The sequence below is a fragment of the Actinia tenebrosa genome, unplaced genomic scaffold (assembly GCF_029948245.1).
Source record: "Actinia tenebrosa isolate PJP-AT-01 unplaced genomic scaffold, QUT_ActTen_1.0 PGA_scaffold3__52_contigs__length_22856419, whole genome shotgun sequence".
Lineage (NCBI taxonomy): Eukaryota > Metazoa > Cnidaria > Anthozoa > Actiniaria > Actiniidae > Actinia > Actinia tenebrosa.
In genome coordinates this window covers 11824816-11846234 of record NW_028292580.1, presented here as the reverse complement: position 1 = coordinate 11846234, position 21419 = coordinate 11824816, and the positions used below count along the sequence as shown (strand labels likewise).

Genomic DNA, 21419 nt, shown 5'->3' with positions numbered 1-21419 from the left:
CTAGAGAAGCTTCTTGTGTTTGTCTTTCCTCGGCTTGTACTCTTTGTGGTACTTAGGAAAATTGCTTATGATTACAGACCGCCGGTCACGGATTAATTGTTCGGCAGTTTTTTACAGTCTTAAAATTTTTTTTGAGTAGGCATACATGTCTGTGTTTGTCTGTCTGTCCATGCAGCCGCGCAAGGCATGCTGGTCTAGTTTAGGTCTGGTCCATAGAAACAGAACAGTTTTCCAAGATGGCGACCTACCAACCAAAACAAAGCTAAAAATAATGTGATTTTAGCTTGAAATATTTATTTTTTATTGAAATATTTAACCTTCTCTTATGCTAGAATGAATTCACTTTGGTCAAAGGAAAACATGGGTTCAGAAAACGGCCGAAATGGTAAATTTTTCGTATAATCTTTTTATCGAGATTCAACGATCCTTGTTGTTGCTCACCCTGAAATGCTAACTTATCTTGTAGAAAGAACAAGCTAAAGGCTTTTTATCATTATTTTTACTCATTATGCTTGTATTAACCCAAAAGAGAATTTTTCATGTAAATCTATTGAATGTTTTCGTATTCTTTGCAGGGTCTGGCCGCCTAAATCCAGTTCAGCTTGCCTTTGAGCAAGAGTTGACAAGGTTTGTCAAATACATGAACAGAAAAGCTGAACTTGGTCCCAGATGGAAGAAACCTGACGAAGAGGCGTATGCTAGGGGGTGAGTTACTTTTCTGTTCATCAAACATTGATTTTATAAACTTAAACTGTTGCTTTATGTTTTGTTTTGTTTGTGTTCCTGTCTATAGCTCCAATACTTTATTCAATCTATGGAATAATTATGAATCAAGACTGCAGCAGGATTACTATATACAAAAGATGATTGCCACTGGAGACTTTCTTTTCAATATCAAGGTATAGTGATAAAAAATAAATAACAACAGCAAGTCAGCATCAAGCAACAACAACTAGAGTTAACATACATAAAACAGAGAGGTTTTGTATGGGTTGAAAATGAAATAGCAATACTGTACTGTAGCTGTACTATACCATGTATCTTACCGTAGTCATAACTATGCATTGTGGTTTAATGAGTTGGTCGAAGATGATGGAAATTAAGCCATTTCAGTACGTCATGACTTACTAACAGTGTATTACCTGTATGCTGTTGTAAGTCAACTAGTACAATATTTTGTAACTCATACAAAATTATCTAAACTAGAAAAAATACAATCATCAATAAAGGTGTAAAATGCCATACTTTTCTTTTCTTTTTTCAATAATGACTCCTTATTTGCACCCCAGGAATACAAGATAGCCCAGTATCATTGCTATGGAAGATTTCTTAGCAGTGTCAGAGGATCAGATAATGCACTAGATTCATGTGCAGATAAAGACATGAATGTTTTTAACAAAATTTATCTACCCAATGGACTTGATGACCCAATGGCTATCACTGTGGTAAGTACAGTATTAGTCAAAGATTATACCACCTTGGATTAAATGTCAGTTACCCATACTGCCTGTGTGTATTGTAGAGGTACTGAGTGTGGCTCTCACCTCTTTATTCTTGGGTTCGATACCTGGACTGGCAACCAAGGTAAAAAATAATGGCTGGTCAATGGACAATGTGTTGCCAAAATTGGCACTTGTCCAGTCAAACACCTCTTAGGCCAGTCCTTTTGATTAGTTGTATTGACTGATGCTCACAGTATGTGATATCTGGATATTACTGTGGTATTCAATATTCTGAGAACTCGGCAGTTGCGAGCTGCCTGCTGAAATTTGGCTTTTCTCTGCCGCCAATCAAAAATAATCAGTCGATACCTCTTATATTTTTGAGTGGTGGCAGTAAAAAAACAATTTCCAATAAGCCATGGAAATGTCTGAGTTGGCAGAATATCGAAAACCACAGTAAGCAGCCAATATTTATAAAACACTCAAAAACAAAATATGCCTAGTCAGCATCAATTCTTTGAATCTCTAGTCTGCCTTAAGTACCTAAAGTAGTCACTGATAAAATTACAGTGTGGTGTTGGTTGAGTTGCAATTAAGTTTTTTCTATTTTAGATAAGAGCATTGCTAGGTGAAGCCATTTGTTCTTTTCATGTGAAGATTTCTGATGATCTAAACATCAAGGTATCATTTATTGCAATTTAGTATCACATTGTTTTAAAGTATCTTTCAATTTTTTATCACTTCCTTTGAAAGTATCAAAGTTAATAGACGATTTTTGAGATGCAAGAGCACTTAAAATATTGCACTCACAGACATGAACTTGAGGCATTTCCAGGCAGTGTTCATAGGAAACATTTGGAAACCATATAGTACAGAGGAGATTTCTACTAAAACCTCGAAGAAAAGATTTTGTCTGAAGTGAGCTATGTTTTAAGTCATAATCCTGTTTCTGAAATAATTTTAAAGTTTTTGTATAATTGAGTTTTCCATAGCAAGTGGTACCATCTTTCCTGAAATTGCCTCATTTTTGAATCTGAGCATGTGATACTTTTGACAGCGTCTGTACATCTCACAAATATTTTATTGTCACACATGCATGTGCTTGCCTCTCCAGCTTTCGTACTCTTTCTACACTACTGGTAATCTGTAGGGGTTTTCCTATTAAATTACTGATGCAATATTTCTCTATTATTCAAAGACTCCTTACTTTTAGTTTTTGAATTCACAGAATCCGCAAACCATTACTGAGTGCCTTAGAACACTAAAAATCCTGAGATTGATTACACAGACAGCCTTGCATAGGGAATCATTCTGTTGGCTAGTTTTCAATGGTAAGCCTTCCATATTTTTTGACTAGGTATTGAAATGCACATAGTCGTAATCAAGTTAATGCTTCCTCCCCTCTCCCTCCCCTTGCCCTCCTCACCCCAAGCTATCCCATCTCCTCCCCTCACACTTCCAATAGAGCTCTCCCTTCCCCCCACCCTCCCATTCAGAGCCTACCCTGGCTCCCTCCCTTAAGACAAACAGAGGGGAATGGAATAGACCTAATCCACTGTTTCCCCATTTCAGACCACTGTGTCATTCCCTAGAGTATTACTTCTTTGTTTAACGGTTGCGCATGAGAAGACACATGAATATGGATACAACTCCAAAAAAATACACTATTTACCTATTACGCATGTTCTCATATGATTTCCCAGCCCAATAACACACGACCTTACCGCCTCATCTCTCATGTACTATTTTTTCGTGGGATTGCCAGCTCACTAGATACACCGTGCTGATGAGGCCCTATACAGGCTGAAACAGCTGTCCACGGTTTCTAGTTAAGCTGGCTCATTTTTTACGTGACTTGAAGTTGTGAAAGGCCCATTGGCCCTCTTCTTCAGTTGTTTCATACAAGGCTCATAATTTACCTATTACGCATGTTCTTACACTATTTTTATTCTCAAGAGAGTGATAAGTGGTCTGAAATGGGGAAAACATTACACTAAGATGATTAGGTCTGTTTTTTTTGGGAATACCCAGGAAAGGTATAGTTTTGGTATTCCCTCACTAGGGGGTTGGTTGTAAAAATAATCACTATGAAACTCTATACTTTGTAATGTGTGTAGCATTGTACATGTCTATTATGATTGATTTGTTATCTTCATCTATAGGTACAGTTCATATCTATACAGCATGCAGGCACCTCATGTCCCTAGGTTACAGTAGTAAGGTGGGTATTGTATGTTTTGGACCCAGAAGCTCTCACACTTAAAAGCTGACTATAAACATTTCATGCTGTTTTCTTGATATCTTTAATTGTGGGAGGCTGGGTGCACAGTTTCCAGTCCAATTTACAGAATAATGTGTAATGTGTAGTTCCAGAAATCATTCATACCCACCCCACAGAGGAATTTGGAATTTCCGAAGAGTAGGGGGGTCAGAGAAAGAACAAAAATGACAGAGTTTGTATGGAAGAAAATTGGAATTTCTGGGGGTAGGGGGTGTCTTAAAAAATTCCTCCATGGGGGGGGGGGGGGGGTATGGATAATTTTTGGAACTACACAATTTATATTTATCCCTTCCTTAATTTAGCAGCTGCGTGACCCTCAAACAGTTCCTAGAGGGGGTGTGCTTACTATTAACCAAGTCCTCCTATTTCCATGTCCTTTTTTTAGCATATAACTAAAACATCAGTGTTCCAGCATATATAGACATAAAAATTCTATTTGTGAAAAAATATATTCATTTACAGTCCTGTGAATACAGGTGTATATATATCAGTCAATCAATCTTTATTTGGTACCAAAATTGCAAAATTACATATACTAAAAAAAAAAAACACAGAAAATTGTTACAAGCCATTTGTAATAGCCATAGGCTAAACGAGACAGTTGGCAAATTATGAGATTACATTAACATATGTTTTTGATCAATAGAAGTATATAAAGAAATAAAAAGAGAGAGAGAGAGAGAAAAGAAAGGAAATGAAATGAAACCTATATGTATCATTGGCATGAAATAAAATGATTGAATTTTTTTTCAGGTTTTGGAGTTTGTTCTGTGGGCTTGTATGTGTATGGAGTCATCAGTACCCCTGATGACAGCCAGATACCTCGCTTGGCGTTGTACTCTCTACACTGCAGTCTGTCAGTGCTACTACGACATGAAGGCCACCACACAAGCTGAGAGCTTTGCAAGAAGGGGATTGAATAAGGTTAATGAACTGGAAGAGATTGAGAAAATCAGCACCTCGGAACCCTCACCGATGTCGGCCATGACTTTCCGTGAAGCTAGGACCAAAATGCAGATCATGGTTTTTAAAAGGGTGGTGTTTGAGACCAGGAAGAGACCAAAGGGCTTGTTACGGCCAAAAACTAAACCTAATCTAAAGGATAGCATCAACGTGAGTAATTTATAAAGTTGCAGAGGTTTTTTATTTTCGCTCCAAATTCAGCTAACCTCAAAGCTAACCAGAACTTAATGCGCTTGTTCATCATGTCATTTCAATCGATCAGGCCGCGTATGGCATGCCTTGCTACGGCACTTTCTCCCGCTGTTGTGTAGTCCATATCTCATTGGGGTTGTGGTTGAGACCTTAGTGAGTTGAGTTTGTTTGATGTGGTTGTTGTCTCCCTTGCCACGAGGGTTTTTCCTCAGGCTCTTTGTTTTTCACCCTGAAACATTGACGTCAGGAATCTTTCCTCATTCAAATTTGCCAACCATCAAAAGAAAAGATCTCTTTGTTTCAGTAGCCAATAGATCTTAGGTGACGTCAGTGCAAACTTCGCTGTAGACAATGTACTGGCAGTGTGTGTGCAGCGTACCTCACGAAAGAGCCCCTTGTGGGGAGTCATGGTTGTAAACTATAGGTTTGTTATACAATTTTACAAAGTTTTTAAACAGAATATTTACTAACAGTGTTGTTTTTATTCACAGCAACCGTGGCCCAGAACCCAAACAGAACGTGTACTAACAGACCTGTTCCAGTTTAGCACCTCGGCTCAGTTTCTTGCGATACTTGAAGCACTGAGCGAACCGCGCCGACGAACGATACATTGTGAAGCACCACCCCCGGATGCAGAAGACACGGTGACGGATGTTTGCTTAGAGCTGTTCTTTGCGGGGATGGAGCTGATTGCCGGTGGTGGCGGTGCTAAACATCAACATGCGATGAAACATGAGAGTGATATACATCCATCTGTGATAGATTTGGGTTATCGTGGTCTGATGGGGTTTATACGTGAAGGTAGGTTATTTTGGAGTCGAAAAATGTTAAGGCCATTCATAAGGCTGCGTATGAGATGCACTGTATGAGATGCACTGTATCATATTACACAATTTTTGTTTAAAAAAGGCTGAAAAATCCTGCTAATGTCGATAAATGCAGCGCGCGTAAAACAGTTACAACCAAGGAGGACAGGACAGGCTTTTCCGGCCCGCTCATGTCAAGCCATCCGGCCCCCATCACGTGACTTCTATCAAAGGTTTTAATAGAGCGCGTGGGCAGGGCTGTATTGGTCATATGATGCAATACAATAAAATAATTTTATTAGCGAAGGGATGAGCAATAGCCTATTGCAGTTTATAAAATAACAGTTATAAATATATCGATTGGTACGGAGTGCGTGCTTTATGAGAGCACGCAACACGCGCGCGCACTTTCAGTTGCGTCATTCTATCTAAAATAACGGTTATCGTAATTTTTTATTTTGTAAAATAAATAAAAAACTTGATTGCTGTGTTGTGATGAGTTATAAAGCACTTGGGGATTGCCAGAACACTCGAGAAGTGTCGAGAAGCACTCCGCTACGCGTCGTGCTATCTCCTAACACTTCTCTTGTGTTTTGCCAACCCCCGCGTGCTTCATAACTGCACACAGCACGCGCGCGCGTTTTCTATTTCTTCATTTCTTACTTACGGACTTCATTGTCATGGGTATTCGTGCATTGGTTTGAAAAACCAATTGATGCAGTGTATGGTGGCAGCGGTGTGATAATAGGCACGAACTAATAGGAAGTTCTCGTGGTTGAAGACTATGCTAAATGTATTCATTGTCAAGGTTTATGCAATGTAGATGAAGGTGTCAGAATGGAATTTGGTGGGAGGGGAGGGTAGGACATCTGTGGTACAGCTGATAATCTCTAATGTTTTTCCCCCAGGATCTAGTGGTATCTCATTACAGGCCGTCATCAAGTTGGTCAAGCTGGCGTTTAGCTACGAGCAGTGGGAAAGCTTCAACATACTTGTATCACCAGCCCTAGAGTTACTAAGAGACCAGGAAGCCACTACTAGTCTACTGGATATCAAGACTCTAGAGCTGATGATAGCCTTGGAACCATTCTACAGTAGCATCAAGAAACCTAAGAAAACAGCCAGTTATAATGCTGCCGATGAAGCTGCAGATGTACAGGCACATGCCCAAGGTTTGTCTTTTCAAACAGATAGAAAATAGTATGATCTGATGATTGGCGTTACTTCATGCCGAACCACTCACAGCGAGCGAGATTAATGTCCGACACTAAAAACATTTTGCTATAAAGGCACGACACAAAAGAAGAAAAAATAAATTAAAAACAAAAAACAAAAAAAAAAAAACAAACAAAAAAAAAAACAAAAAAAAAAAAAAAAACAAAAAAAAAAAAAAAAAAAAAAAAAAAAAAAAAAAAAAAAAAAAAAAAAAAAAAAAAAAAAAAAAAAAAAAAAAAAAAAAAACAAAATACGAAAAACAAGAAGCAAAAAACAAAAAAAAAAAAAAAAAAAAAAAAAAAAATACTGAATGCAAAAAAAATTAAAAAAAAATAAAAAAAATACTGAATGCAAAAAAAATAATAAGGTTTTGATGGAAGGGCTTGTGTTATCTTTTAACAGCCAAGAACACATCATTGGTGGATGATCTGCTACAGCTAGCTGATGTACTGCATTCCTGTTCACTGGAACCTTACAAGGTATTGACTAGTCTATAGCAGTTTAGGTAGGGGTGCGGGGGGCGGAAGGGGATGGGGGTCTCGATCAAGGATTGAGCCTTCGATACATTCCCTTTAGATAAAAATAGGTATTCAAGAAGCTGCATATGTGTCACAACAGTGTTAAACACCCATTATCACAAAAGTAGTGGCATGTTATCAACAGCATGGGTTAAAAAAGTAGGCGCTAAATAAGTAAATAAATCAAATTTACTATGTTGCAAGTTTTAATAAGCGCATCGTGGAAAGGAGTGCGTACGCGTTCAAAGCCAGCAGCGTCACAATAGAAATTTCGAGTCTGCTGGTCATAGCAAGGGGTTAATCATCTACGGTCTAGGAGCCGACTAGCCTCTCCCTTAGGCTTCGGCTGAGCTTCCTGATCAGTCTGTAATTCTTCAGATAGCGGTGTCGGGGTCGAAATCTCCGGCGTAGCCGTAAATGCTTCGCGCTGCCATACGACGGTTCAGCACTCGGTGTCTGGAAGTATGGTCCTTTTTTTATAAATTGAAAAGTAAAAATTCTAAAATCATGTATCCATACCAGTTAAACTTTGAAATAGAATTATTTTACTATGATGCAAGTTCCGTTTAGTTTTACTAAACGTATCCCACATGACATATTCTGTTGACGAGAGTTAATGCTCCTTATCTGACAGATTTCTTCTTGAATAGGTGCTTGATGTGGGTTTACAAATAGTCAAATTGTTAAATGTTCAAATGTTCATTATCAACAGCATTCACCACTAGCGCTTTTGCTTATTTTGCAGTCCATCATTGGCCACATGGACATGGATATGATCATAGATGCAGCCTTGTTCCTGTGGTCTAAATGCAAAGTTCAGTTCCAGCGAGTTGTGTCATCGTCTATGGAGGGCTGTAAATACGTTCTAAACGATTCACAGTCCAGCAAGGTAAATTGACTCATCTCCTTTCTATAAGAATGCTTGACTGAGCTGCTGTCCACGCACAAACACAGATTCATTGCCAGCCTTTTTCTATGTTAGGAACCTTTCATCTTTTAATGGCATAGGGGCTGGTGGGATTTTGTGAATTGTAAGTAGAAAAAATGTATGACCTCTTCCCAACCTGAATGTTCTTACGGGGGCCCCCTATTAAAACAGGATAATTTTTATATAAATTTTCTATTTAGGTAATTATTTTTGGCATGCCCCCCTTAAATGCCATATTTTTTTACGTACCTCTCCCCCTAAACCCCACCCCCCCCCCCCCCCCCCCCCCCCACACACACACACACACCATGCCTGTGAAAAAATGATTGGTCCCTTAAGTGTGAGGAAAGAGTTAGCCGTTGTTGGTTTATTTATAGTTGACTGCCGTTCACGATGACCTTGATTGGAATAGCAGGTGTCTGTAAAATTGCATAGTAGTTTTTGCTCTTTAAACTTTTTTCATCTTTTTTCAACTTTTTTTCTTTTTTTCTCATCCAATCAGAGCGCGATAAAATACATTATATAATTATTAATGTAATAATGCTCTTGCTTATTTCTCAGTGGATGTACCTGATAACCGTGGTACACACAGCTCTTTCTTGGAGTGATGCATGTACCTTTGATCCCATCCTGTTCTCTGAGGTGGCACTCAAATTAGCCCTTGTACTTGAGTGCAAAGCTAATCTGAACGAACATAAGCCCAGAGCTGATAGTGGTGAGCTGGAGTCGCCCAATCCAGGAGCGCAATCTCAAACAGACAAAAAGCAAGACAGCAGCAAAAAGGTTTGGAAATGTACTGTGGCGTTTGTGTTTGATGGATCGCTTGTTTTTTCACTCCCGGGCCCATCCATTCCATCACCCATCACCCATCAACCAATCACCATCTTCATCACTATCCATTGGCCCATCACTCACCAACATGTATTTACTCATTCACTTATCCATCTACTGATACTTCCTTCAATTATTTCGTCTGTCTGTCCGTCCGTTCGCCCCTTTCACCCCTCCACCAATCTTTAAGGACTTCATTTTTTACCCGTGACAGAAAGTCCTAGAATCTGATAACGCAGAAAAGGTTGAGCGATGTCAGACCGCTTCATCAGAGTCCAGCAAGTATTCATCTATACTTGGTTTGACTAACGAAGGGTATAGTCATGGAGTTCGAGGGTTGCTAGCCAAGGCATGTGATGTGTTAAATCAAGGGTTCCAAGGTATTGGTAGAGCAAGAGATGCCTTTGCGCAGGCTAATGGTAAAGATATCGTTGATCCAGGTTCTGTCAAGGTAAGGTTTCCTTCCCTTTTATTCGTTTCTATGTGCCTGTCTGTGTGTCTGTCTGTCCGTTTGTCCATTGAGTCATCTAGAGACATCGATCTAGTAGTACTTTCGTCTGTCTACTTTTCCTTTTTTTATTTCGTCTTCTTCGTGTCTGTTTGTCCATTTTTCTTTTTTTTTTTGTCTGGTTGTTTCTCTGTATCTTCTGTCTGGTTTAGTGTTCTTGCGAACTCTTATGTTTGCGTGGTGAACTGTTTTGGTTTCCTACTATGTCTTTTATGTAAGTCACACAATTTCTATCGATGTCACGCACGCCCAGCTTAAATTTACATGTGTTATTTGTAATGACAGGGTTCAATTACAAATGATGAACAGGATTCCAAAGAAGATGACAGTAACAGGTTAGAGAACATGGTGAAGGCGTTACACATGGAGCTATTGTTTGTACATCAGCGAGTAGCTGTCAAACACGCATCGTTAGGGCAAGGTGAGTGGTTTGCAGTGAATGCTACGTCTTTGCATTTGCACTACTGCGCAAATTTCCTTTTCACGTGTGAACATTGCTTGTGCTTGCCATTACTTTTGCATTTGCATTTAGGTTGCTCGTGCGGACTAGACTTTGTAGTCGAAAGGGGTGATCTTAATCATCTTATTTAAGCAGTGCTAATTTTTTTAGTCGTTGATAATGTCTAGTACTATGGTGCGAGCGATGTTGGTGGTAATGGAGATGGTGGTGATGGTGACGATGATGATGATAGTGATGGTGATGGTGATGGTGATGTTGATGGTGGTGATAATAAAGTGATGGTGATGATGGCGATGAAGATGATGATGATGATGGTGATAATAAAGTGATGGTTGATGATGGCGATAAAAATGATGATGGTGGTGGTGATAAAAAAGTGATGGTGATGATGATGGTGGTGATAATAAAGTGATAGTGATGATGGCGATGAAGATGATGGTGTTGACGATGATGATGATGATGATCGTTCCAGATGATTATACTTAGAAAGTAGCTTATTTTCAGCTTTTTTCCCCACACAGATCCAGAATCAAGACGCTCTTCTCAGAAGAAAACCAAGGTAATCTAAACCATTCCATTTGTTTCTTTTCTTTTCCATTCATCCCTCCGCTTCGTTTTCCTATATCCTCAAGTAACGCACAGCATTCTACAATATGAGCATCTTAACAAGATAATTTGGTGTTCGTTTGGACTTTTTCAACTTGGACGCAGGGATACCAGTAAACAAAGAAATGATACTAGAGGAAATAACAAGTAGCTTGAAATGGGAAGTAACTTACCCCTATTCATTATCGGCTGTTGTTTTCCATTTCATTCAACTAGTTATTCTTTATTGAGTTTTTTATTTTAATTGTATCGATAATCATGTGTCTTCTCGTGCACAACCGTTAAACAAAGAGATAACATACGTTCTCTGAAATGGGAAAAGGCAAAGCTAAAAGGGTCAATTCTTTATAGTTTGACAAGTCAAGTACCACCTCTACTCAGCAGCTCAGTGACATCGAGAGCGAGATTATTGCCTCATGTGATAAGAACCCTTTATCAAAGGCTTTAGTATTGATGCAAAAGGCTGGGTGTGCTGTTACACTTAAAGGAATGTCTGGAACAGAAGAACAAACACAGCTCTTGAAGGTAATAATGTGTAACCCGGTAAAATGTGATTAGCTTTAATGACAATGGGGGAGGGGGGGGGGGTGGTGGTGTGAGGTCAATTACTCGTAAACGGGGAAGGTCAAGGTCGTGTTTTGCAGGCGACAGTCACGGACGTGTCCACGACATCAAAGATAAGAGACTCTTAGTGAAGCTATACGCGAGCTGCTTTAGGAGATCTGTAAAGTTTGGATATCCTACTCTTCCTCAATAGTCCTTGCATGTGATTCAAAGCAGTTTAATTTGGAGGATAAAACAAAATAATTTCTCTTGAGAATTGGAAACATATTGTTTTGCCCTGCAAATTGAGCTGCACTCCGACGTGCTGCACGTTAAGTCATCGTGACCATGTCGGTGCAATTAAACAAAATATTTATCATTAGGAAGATGGCCGCCATGTCTTGACTTTAGACTATCTTGGGAATACTTGCAACCCATCATTGTTGTGTGTGATTACTAACAGGAAAGCATGGAGTTGATACAGAAGGCCCAGCAGCAGGATCGTAAACTATTATCCTGGAACAGACCGGGCAAGGAATCAACAGTTGTAGCAAGTGACGTACCTCCACCCCCTCAGTTGGTTTATCGCAGTCCCACCATGATGATTTTCAAGCCAGCACAATTTGAACCCAGCAATGATAAGGTAGCTCGTTGTGTACCATCAGTTTTTAGTCGTTCCGGGTTTGAGGAAAAAACTGGGACGAGTTTGCTTTTTGGTGCCTTATTGGACTGTTTTGAGTGACATATTTCCAAGATGGCGTCCATTTCGTCACCTAAAACATACTCACAATGGGAGGGAGAACCTACATAGCACTCAGTTGATGTAATTTATTCAGGAAAACTATTGTATGCTATTCGTCGTTCTATCTATTGTATTAGATGTGAATCATTGTATTTTTATGAATACATTACATCAACTGCTTGCTACATAGCCTCTCCCTACTCATAATGGAATGGAATGTAAAATCGACCCATTTGTTTCTCATCCTCTGAACGGCTTATAGAGAGAGATAACTTTAACCCCCTTATGACTACAATGATATGATGTTAGTTTTCATCTCGTGTCCTTCAGTGTTAATGTGTTTATTTGATAATGCTGTTGTTGTTGTGTTACTATTGTTGTGTTTCCTGTTGTCTCTGCTGTTGTTGCTAATGTTGCATTTGCTGTTGTTGTTGTTGTTGCTGCTGTTCTTCTTGGTTTTTAGTTGTTGCTACTGTTGTTGCAGTTGTTGTTGTTGTTGTTGTTGCGATTGTTGTTGTTGTTGCGATTGTTGTTGTTGTTGTTGATTGCCTTACATGTTACCTTTAATGGTGTTATTTTGTCTCAACGTTTATATATTTTCATCTCCTTCTCTCTAGGTGGCGTGGTATCGGCTATTTGCCAGGTCAGCCAGTGGTAATAACATCAAAGTCAGATTAAACGATTACCAGCTGCCTGGAACAGGAGAAGAGGTTAGAAATACATCGCCCCCTCCCTTCTAAAGTAACACTCTTCATCAAGTTAATCTGAATCTCGCCCCATTCAATAATATTCGGAACACATATGCAGGTCCACTAGTAAAAATTAGGACGCATTTTCTTTTCATGTTTTGGGAATAGGGCCATACTCACGATCCAAGCTAAATGGGTGCATCATATTATGTGCTATAACAGCTTAGAATATTTTTGTATGATTTGAACCCAGACTCCCGCAACCAGCGACTGCGCATTGATGGTTAAAGGACTAAAACCAAACCAAAGATACGTATTCGCTATAGCAGCCTACAACACGAAGGGTCAAATAATCGGTAAGACTATTGGTTCTACAAGTCGTCCAATACTGGCCGCGCATTCCCTACCAACACTGATGGCCTGGGGATATCTAGCACAGGTTCGTATATCTAGTAAGGGAAGGTTCGGTTTTTATTTGTGCGTGTGGGGTTGGGGGGAGGGGGGGGGGGGAGTGGGGCTTTTGGGAAGAAGAAGTGGTAACTTTTTCGAAGGGTCAGACCTTTTTATTTTGACAAAGGTGTTTCCTTGATGAATTAATAGGAGGGTCATGAATTGCATGCTCAAAGGGGGGATGGCTACAACCCTAACCCAATTTACTGCGAATCCCCCAGCTATCCCAATAATAAAAGCACACCTTCCCTAGAACTAGGAGAGCATTAATAGATTATGAGTTGTTAGTGTTGTTTGGGGAGGGTGTTATTTGACTATGAAAGAGGCAGCAATATTGTAAGGCAATATTGGACGCAGCAAAACCGTTAATTGGATGCTCAGAGAACATATATTTTATCATTTTCTTCAATTTAGGGGGGGGGGGGGGGGGGATACGAAGAGGAGCACCAAAATTATTAGGATTTCAAGAGGGTTACTAGAAAGGCAATTTTCCATTACATTCTACCTTTTTCCAATCCATATATTATGACAAATCCTTTGACTTATAGAGTTAACAAAAGTATGTTTTGCAGGCTTTCTATAGTGTAACCCTTTAATATGTGGTTATATCTTGTAATACAGATTGCATACACTGCTGGCATCCCATCTGTAGCTAAATCAGCATGTTCTGTGTTGTGGAATCATTTTGTTACCGACCCCAAACCATCTGAAGAGGAGAAGAGAATCGAGAAAACAGGACAGGATTTGGTGATTAGGCTCAAAGTGTAAGTCTAGTCACAAAAGTGTGTATTAGAGTCCCTAAAGAGTCCCTAAAGAGTCCCTAAAGAGTCCCTAAAGAAGTTGTTCTGGGGGACAAAACATTGGATTCTTTTTTTTTTGCATAAGAAAAGACGGCCTATTGTTTATTGTTTTGTCCCCCAGAAATATTCTTCTAGGAAATCAATGCAAGGAGTTTATTGTAGCCCTATAATAGGGTATTAACATCTTGTTTTATAGCTTTTCTGTTTGTTTTGTCTCATAGATTGGATGAGGACAAGCTTCAACGATCATCGTCAGTATTGATTCGTCTGTTTCTACAGTCAGTTTTCATCTCCGTTGACCTCAGCGTCAGGGAAAATTGTCTGTATTGTAACTCGTTATGTGACAATGGTCCTCTCTACAATGGTCAGGTTAGCATTAATGATTGAGAAGTTCTCGAATATACTTCTTTTTTCCCAGAAATTTTATAGGAAAAACTGTTGTTTTTTTTGGTGAGGGGAGGGGAGGGGGGGGGGGGACAGTGCACTTCAAGATTTTTTTCTTCTCTTTCTCTTCCGAATTCCCTGCTTTTTTCCGTCTCGTATCCTCTTGTTCTTATTAAGTTTGAACCTTTGTAACCCGTATTCACCCTTTCTCTGCTTTTCTTGATTTCCCTCCATTCCCTTGGCATTTCATCTTTCATCTTATATGATCAAATGCAAATGGAATGTTAAAACATTTCTTTCAACAAAACTGTAAATTAGCAAAATCTATTTATAAGCTTTAATGATGTTTCTTATAAAGGTTGCTCGCTTACACGAGTGCGAGAGACTTCTGCTGGCCATTCAAGTAGCAGGCTGGCTTAACGACACGGCGATGTGCCTACAAGCTATAGTCCAGTGTTATGGACTATTGGCCCCCATGGTGCAACAACAGATACCGGCTAAACCGGTCATACAGGTGCCAACACGTGACCAAACATATTTCGTTTGTATGTGTTTTAACCTTTATTGATATGTATTGTGTTACTTTATCAGATCTTGCTTCGTTGTCACGCGGTGCTGCAAGAGGTCCCGTCACTCACTCGTCATCGTAGACAAACCTCTGCAACGGAAAGTCTGTCACATATGATTGCAACTATGACGTATTTTATTGCTAAGGTAACTAAATAATTAAAAATAATAATTTAATATTTTTTATTGCGCCATTTTTTGTGTTCCATTAGGAGGTGCTCACAAAACCTCCACCTATATAGTTGATAATATATTTAAAAATATCGATACCGCTAACCAACGTTTTGTTTTGATCAAAGTCAGGACACGGCTAACTCACAGATCGAATTAGAATTTAATTAGAGTGTTGGGTTTTGCGCGGGATGGAGGAAAACTCGAGAAATAAGAGAAATACCTTTAAGTCAAGGGAGAAACCTAACAAACTCTGCAAACATGTGATGCCAAGTCCAGGAATCGAACCTAAGATCGACCGCAAAGATGAGAGACGTGTAGACTACCGCTACACCACCTTTGATCCTATTGGTCTTTGCGGGGTCAATTTTATGTTTCATGCGATAATAATTGGTTATTTGCATTACGCCATGTCCGTATTTTTTGTTTTTGTTGTTTGATTTTTTGTTGCCCAATAGTGTTGAATCTTTTGTACCTGACTTTATTGGATTTCTCTTCCGTATCTTTGACAGACCTTATACAACTGGGGTGAGAAGGCCCTGAGTGGTGCCATAGTCGAACTGGGCAAGAAAATGCTTCACCTTGAAACAGCACCTGACAGTGCTAACACCATGACGTCAATGCACGCAGCTGCTGCCATAGCAACCGCCAACACAGTGGGGCAACCACCCCCCAAGAATAAGAAGAAACTGAAACCCAAACTGAAAGGAGGAAAAGGGAAAGGATTGGACAAGGATTTAAACTCTAGTCATGATGGTCAGAATGAGGAACTGAAGTCTTTGGAGGCTTATATAACTAAGCTGAGCCAGAAAGGTAGGTTTATAAATAGTGCGCTTCTGGTTTCCTCTTAAATTCTTTCTGGGCTTCCTGTGGGAAGGACAAGGTATCCTCAGTCTTTCTCGCTCCGATGGGCCAGAGGTAACCCATCAGGAATAATAGCAGGAATAATAATGTGCGTTTTAATAACGAGTCTCATTGTCATGGTTGTTGAATACCAATCAAATAAAGCATTGCTTTGCTTCTGAAAAAGCAAAGAGTTTTGAGGCTTGTTGAGATGCGTGGTATATAAATTCGGCATTTATAAAAACTGTAATCATCATTATTATCATCATCGCAATTTTTGACATTGACTTTTCCTTGTAGCGTTGCATCGCGAAGATGATGAGTTGAGTGGATCGGAAGATCCAAACATCCTGCATTCATACGTAGCCAGTTTACCAGCAGCCGAAGCATACAGAGAAGGTAAGATAATGCATGGAATTTGATGCAGTATTGCACATCATAAGTGAATCTATTTACAAGAGAAGGGGTTGTATTGAGGTGGGGTTAGGTTGGGTAGAGGTGGCTTTACGCGTCTAAATAAATGGCCCAATAGTGGTGCCTTTTAGTACAAGATATCCAAATTTTGAGAGCACTTGGTTTACTAATTTCCATGTATTCCTTAAACCTTAACTGACTAGTTTGTTCTAACAAATCGCGCGCGTATAAGCGATTCTTTTCTCTTCTTTAGTTGAACGGTAAAGGTCAGCTGGTCATCACTGTACATCAATGTTTATGGTTTATGCTGACAATGTTTCTTTCGTACTTCTTTTTGTATGTGTTTTGTCCTCTCTATTTTGTGTTTAATATTCATTACTAAAAGTCTTATCTATACAATCTTTCTGTTCTATATATACTTATCAGGCTGGAGTTTTCTTTATGACTGGCAACTGAATGATTATGCCAGCACTATTCATTCTGATGATGAACCTAATGTCACCCATGATGAGTACGCGGATACTGAATATCTATCGTGAGTCTGCGCTTTTTCTCTATGTCATCATTGATGATATAACTTATAATTTACGTCAGTGTTCCTTCAGCTAGTAGCTGGTCTACCAGGAGCTGACGGTGGGTACTTACCCCTCTCTTCATGAGTGCTCTTTTGTAAGGCGGAGTATTCAAACCTGATCTTGAAGCTACATGGATTAGGGAGAAGTCTAAAGAGACGTTGAGAAGAGATCCTGAGGATCTCTCGCTTTGAAGGCTGGCAACTAACCAACTGAGCTACTCCTGCTCGTATAAATAAAGGCCTGTAGTGAGCCTGCTGTTTCCTTCCTTCCTTCCTTCCTTCCGTCCTTCCGTCCTTCCGTCCTTCCGTCCTTCCGTCCTTCCTTCCTTCCTTCCTTCCGTCCTTCCTTCCTTCCGTCCTTCCTTCCTTCCTTCCTTCCTTCCATTCTTTCTTTTATTCCTACGTACTCTCTATGCTGAGACTTTCGTAAGTGAATACCTACCATGAGAGTACACTGTTTTCTCACTTCATTCCTTTCTTCTGTTCTTTTCTGATGGCTTTACTACTGTTTTCCCTTTTTACTCTATTCTTATTTGATCTCGATTGAAGCTACTATCATGGTTTTGATATTGGTTTTATCTTTTCTTTCTTTCTTATACGTGTCCTTGTCCTCGTCCTTATTCTTATTTTCCAGCCTTTAAATTGTTATTCAGTTTAATCTCGAAACCAACGATGTGTGCATTTCTTTCTTTCATCTAGATCCTAAATTTCAGCTGCAATTAAAAAATTCTTCATTCAATCTCTTGTTCTTCTGGCTCTTCCTTTCTGTCCTCTTATCATATAAGGGGGTACGCCCTGCTTCAGTGATGGCATCATTAGAATCCAGTTATGTGTGGTTATTATATTGGCTGTAAATCACTGGGACACTGGCGACTTCACCGTTTCTGATGGGTGATTTTCTTTGGCAAAAAAAAAAAACAAAACCATTTTTTCACCTGTCTGTAACTCATGGAAATACAATTTAGCATGCTCACCTTGAACTTATGAAGTAAGAGAATTTATGCATTATGGATCAAAAACTTAATATATGTGGTGTATTGATGAGCAATGGAGTGTTTGCAACCATGTGACTCTAAATCCCTTGAGATATGAATAACAATGGCACTGGCGCAATGTTAGTTGATCAAACAAGAGAAGCTAGTGAGGAATGCTTTGTTATCGTCAACCAAGATGGCAGTTATGACGTAGCACGTACATGCTCTATAAACATTATCTTGCCTTTTGCATTTTATCCACCACTCTACTGCATGCCCAAAGTGTACAAACGTATGATTCCAATAAAATCAACATTTCCATTTATTACTCAAGTTTTTATTTTACCTTTTTCCTCTGCAATGTTAAAGCGTTGCAATCATCAGAATTTGATTTTTTGGTATGAAAATTCAAACGCGTAAGGTAAACTTAAACCCTGTTCAAATTTTGCAGTAAAGATAGTTTAAAATTCATTTTGATATGTGTTTTATGTTTAGTTCTTAAGTTCAAGCGTCGTACTCGATTTCTTGAGTTCGTTGTTCAAGTGGTGGGTAAAGCGATTGATGAAGGACACATTGAGACAAGTTTGGAATGGTCTAATGATGCTATGACTTGGATCATCAGGTACTTATTAATGTTAGCGAGAATGCTGATGGTGATAATAATGGTGGTGGAGATAATGCTAGTTATGATACTGATTATAGTGATTATGGTGAAAATGGTGGTGGTAGTGGCGAGGCGATGATGATGGTGGTGGTGGTGGTGATGGACGTGGCGAGGATGATGGTGATGATGATGATGACGGCTGTGGTGGTGGTGGTGGTGATGGACATGGTGATGATGAGGATGATGGTGGTGGTGGCGGTGATGGACATGGTGCTGGATGATGATGATGATGATGATGATGATGATGAAAATAATTTTCGTCATATTGACATTAATTCATTTTATCACCGTGCAGGAGAAACGAAATGGTCCTGGCCAACAAACCCACAGTAGTACGCATGGCCCCAACCGTTCAAGAAGACGAGAAAATAAAACGATTTGCCACTGCTATTGTAGAATTTGGAAAGGTAGGTCCTAGTTCAGTCCGTACTTTTTACATTGTATGAATTGCTATATGATTATAATAATGTGAAGAGAAGAAAACAAATATCTTTTTCCAGAGCACAAGGAAAGGTGATGAACTTGATCCAGACGAAGTGCGCGTACGAACTAAACTAGAAACAGCCAGACCACCTCAGTCCAAACCAAAGTCACTGCTAATGTCCCTGAGGAGGGTAAGCGGTTTTTTCGTTTTTTTTAGCCACCATTTTGTTTCGTTTCGTTCCGTTTCGTTCCGTTTCGTTTTTTATTTTGTTTTGTTTGTTGTTTTTTTTTTGTTTTTTTTTTTTTTTTTTTGGTTATCGATCTCATTATTACAATCCCGATCATCATCATCACCATTATTGCCATCACAAGAAATAAAGTTATTATTATTATTATTATTGTCATTATCATCATAAATGCCATCATCATTATTCCTATCATTATAATCATCATCATCTCTATCGTTGTAGTAATCATCATTATCATCATCTCATTCGATGTCATTCTCATGATCAATATATCGTAAAGCGTTGTTGAAGCCAGGCGATATTGACGCTATATAAAATTCTCTTTATTATTATTATTATTATCATCATCTTCTTGTCATAATCAAAATATTATTTCCTGCATCGTACGCTTTTTACAGTCAAACGAAATTTGCTCTAATCTCATCGATTCATTTTGTCTTGACAGACGGGCAAGTTAAAGGGTAAAACAGAAGAAGATATTACGGTCCACATGGTACGTTTTCATAGAAACCCATTCTCGTTGAATCACGAAAATCAATTAAAAATATGCTGAATTGATGTTTTGACTTTTGACTTGAAGTTTTGATGAATTGACTTATTTAAGGCTGCAGAAAGGCTACAGAATGTCTTGCCAGATTATTGGAGATCTTGTAACAGACGAAAGAAGCTGAGGTCCGTCAGTAAAGAAGAACTACCGTGGAAAGTCCAGGTAAAACTCCAAAAATAAATGATCGTTCTTTGATGAACATGATGGCATAGTATGACTTACATAGTAAGTCAGAAGATTCGTTAGCCAAAATGAGAGTTCGAAAATAAGGGACGGACCATTAGATTTTTAAGGGGAGAGGGGGAGGGGTGTTTGGGCAAAATCCAAAAAAAAATTTCAAGCGCACAGCCATGAGGACGTAAAAAAAATTACAATCCCCCAATCCCCCAATCCCCCCATCAAAAGTCTATGGTCCGTCCATAAGGACTGTTGAAGGTCTAGCTTCAGTTATTAGTTATTAGTTAGTTTTCTTAATTAGGGTATCTGAGAAAAGATTAGACTAGATATGTCTGATTGACAAAGATCATTGCTTTGTCTTTTGTTTATATATATATTTTAATTGAGCATTTCGAATAGGTAACTTGCAATATAGCGTCTTTTACTACCACTACCAGATTACCTTGCGCACTTTTATTTGTTCAGTTAATTAGCATCAGTTGTAATTCTATTTTCAGGAGGGAATACAAATTTGAATAAGAAAGAAAATTCGCGAAGCATTTTGGTAGTGGTAGTTAAATGACGCGATCATGCAAACGTCCTATTACTCCAGTGAATCCCTCTTCCCACCCCCACCCCCTTCCCCTTCCCCTCCCCTCTTCTAAAAGAAAACCGGATAAACACTTCCTCAAGACTTCCTATGTAATTGTGTATTGTGTCTTTTGTGCCTATTACTCCAGTGAATCCCTCTTCCCACCCCCCCCCCCCCCCCCAACCCCTTCCCCTCCCCTCTTCTAAAAGAAAACCGGATAAACACTACCTCAAGACTTCCTATGTAATTGTCTTTTTATTTCTTGTTCAGCTTAATATGATGACTTCGGGTTGTAATCTCGAGGTTTTCTTGGAGAAGATTGATGCTTCTGGAAGCGATAAGGAGAACGCAGTTTATGGGTAGAAAACATGATCAATACTGTATTTCAACAATGTTTAAAGAGATATGCAAAACCACTGAGTTTTGAAACATTCAATATTAACGGTTATCACAACACAAACAACTCTCACAGCGCATCTCTTCGCCAGGGAGCACGTACCCCCGTGGGAAAAATGTGCTAAGCGCAAATTGTGCTCAGTCTAAACGAGAAAACTGATGTTGTCAAGTTTGCAACCTGCACGAGCGCGTTTTAGGGGTATAAAAAACGCCCAGCACAAGCACAAAGAGCAAAGGCACAAACAGATGCACGGAGCGGGGTGTAACCTTAGAAAACATATATAATCCAGGGAGGAGGGGAAAGGAATATTCCTAGTCACTTCACGCCACAAAAAATTTTAAAAAAACACCATCATAACAGACTTTATGATAAGTCCATGACGGTCTTATCATTTCTCATATCTACAAACCAACCGAAACAAAAAAATAGCGGGTTTGATTTCCATAAAGGTGTTTTAATACTGTTATACTTTGCGGGACAGTTGAATATTC

General features: G+C 39.2%; 1 protein-coding gene across 1 annotated transcript in view; it reads left to right on the top strand.

The window, feature by feature from the left end:
* The first annotated feature begins 227 nt into the window (after positions 1-227).
* LOC116304861 (cilia- and flagella-associated protein 54) overlaps positions 228-21419 on the top strand; it is a 38264-nt gene continuing 17072 nt past the window's right edge. Inside the window, exons 1-32 of the mRNA XM_031714648.2 lie at positions 228-385; positions 576-705; positions 794-899; positions 1290-1445; positions 2055-2123; positions 2671-2773; positions 3605-3663; positions 4477-4836; positions 5370-5679; positions 6593-6856; positions 7302-7378; positions 8163-8306; positions 8907-9128; positions 9391-9627; positions 9970-10105; positions 10666-10703; positions 11102-11275; positions 11757-11936; positions 12653-12745; positions 12978-13163; positions 13796-13938; positions 14196-14343; positions 14717-14872; positions 14950-15072; positions 15609-15909; positions 16240-16338; positions 18397-18523; positions 18861-18972; positions 19066-19179; positions 19682-19729; positions 19841-19945; positions 20802-20890. Of these exons, the coding sequence (XP_031570508.2) occupies positions 334-385; positions 576-705; positions 794-899; positions 1290-1445; positions 2055-2123; positions 2671-2773; positions 3605-3663; positions 4477-4836; positions 5370-5679; positions 6593-6856; positions 7302-7378; positions 8163-8306; positions 8907-9128; positions 9391-9627; positions 9970-10105; positions 10666-10703; positions 11102-11275; positions 11757-11936; positions 12653-12745; positions 12978-13163; positions 13796-13938; positions 14196-14343; positions 14717-14872; positions 14950-15072; positions 15609-15909; positions 16240-16338; positions 18397-18523; positions 18861-18972; positions 19066-19179; positions 19682-19729; positions 19841-19945; positions 20802-20890 (4661 nt within the window). The 5' untranslated portion in view covers positions 228-333. The remainder of the gene's footprint in view (positions 386-575; positions 706-793; positions 900-1289; positions 1446-2054; positions 2124-2670; positions 2774-3604; positions 3664-4476; positions 4837-5369; positions 5680-6592; positions 6857-7301; positions 7379-8162; positions 8307-8906; positions 9129-9390; positions 9628-9969; positions 10106-10665; positions 10704-11101; positions 11276-11756; positions 11937-12652; positions 12746-12977; positions 13164-13795; positions 13939-14195; positions 14344-14716; positions 14873-14949; positions 15073-15608; positions 15910-16239; positions 16339-18396; positions 18524-18860; positions 18973-19065; positions 19180-19681; positions 19730-19840; positions 19946-20801; positions 20891-21419) is intronic.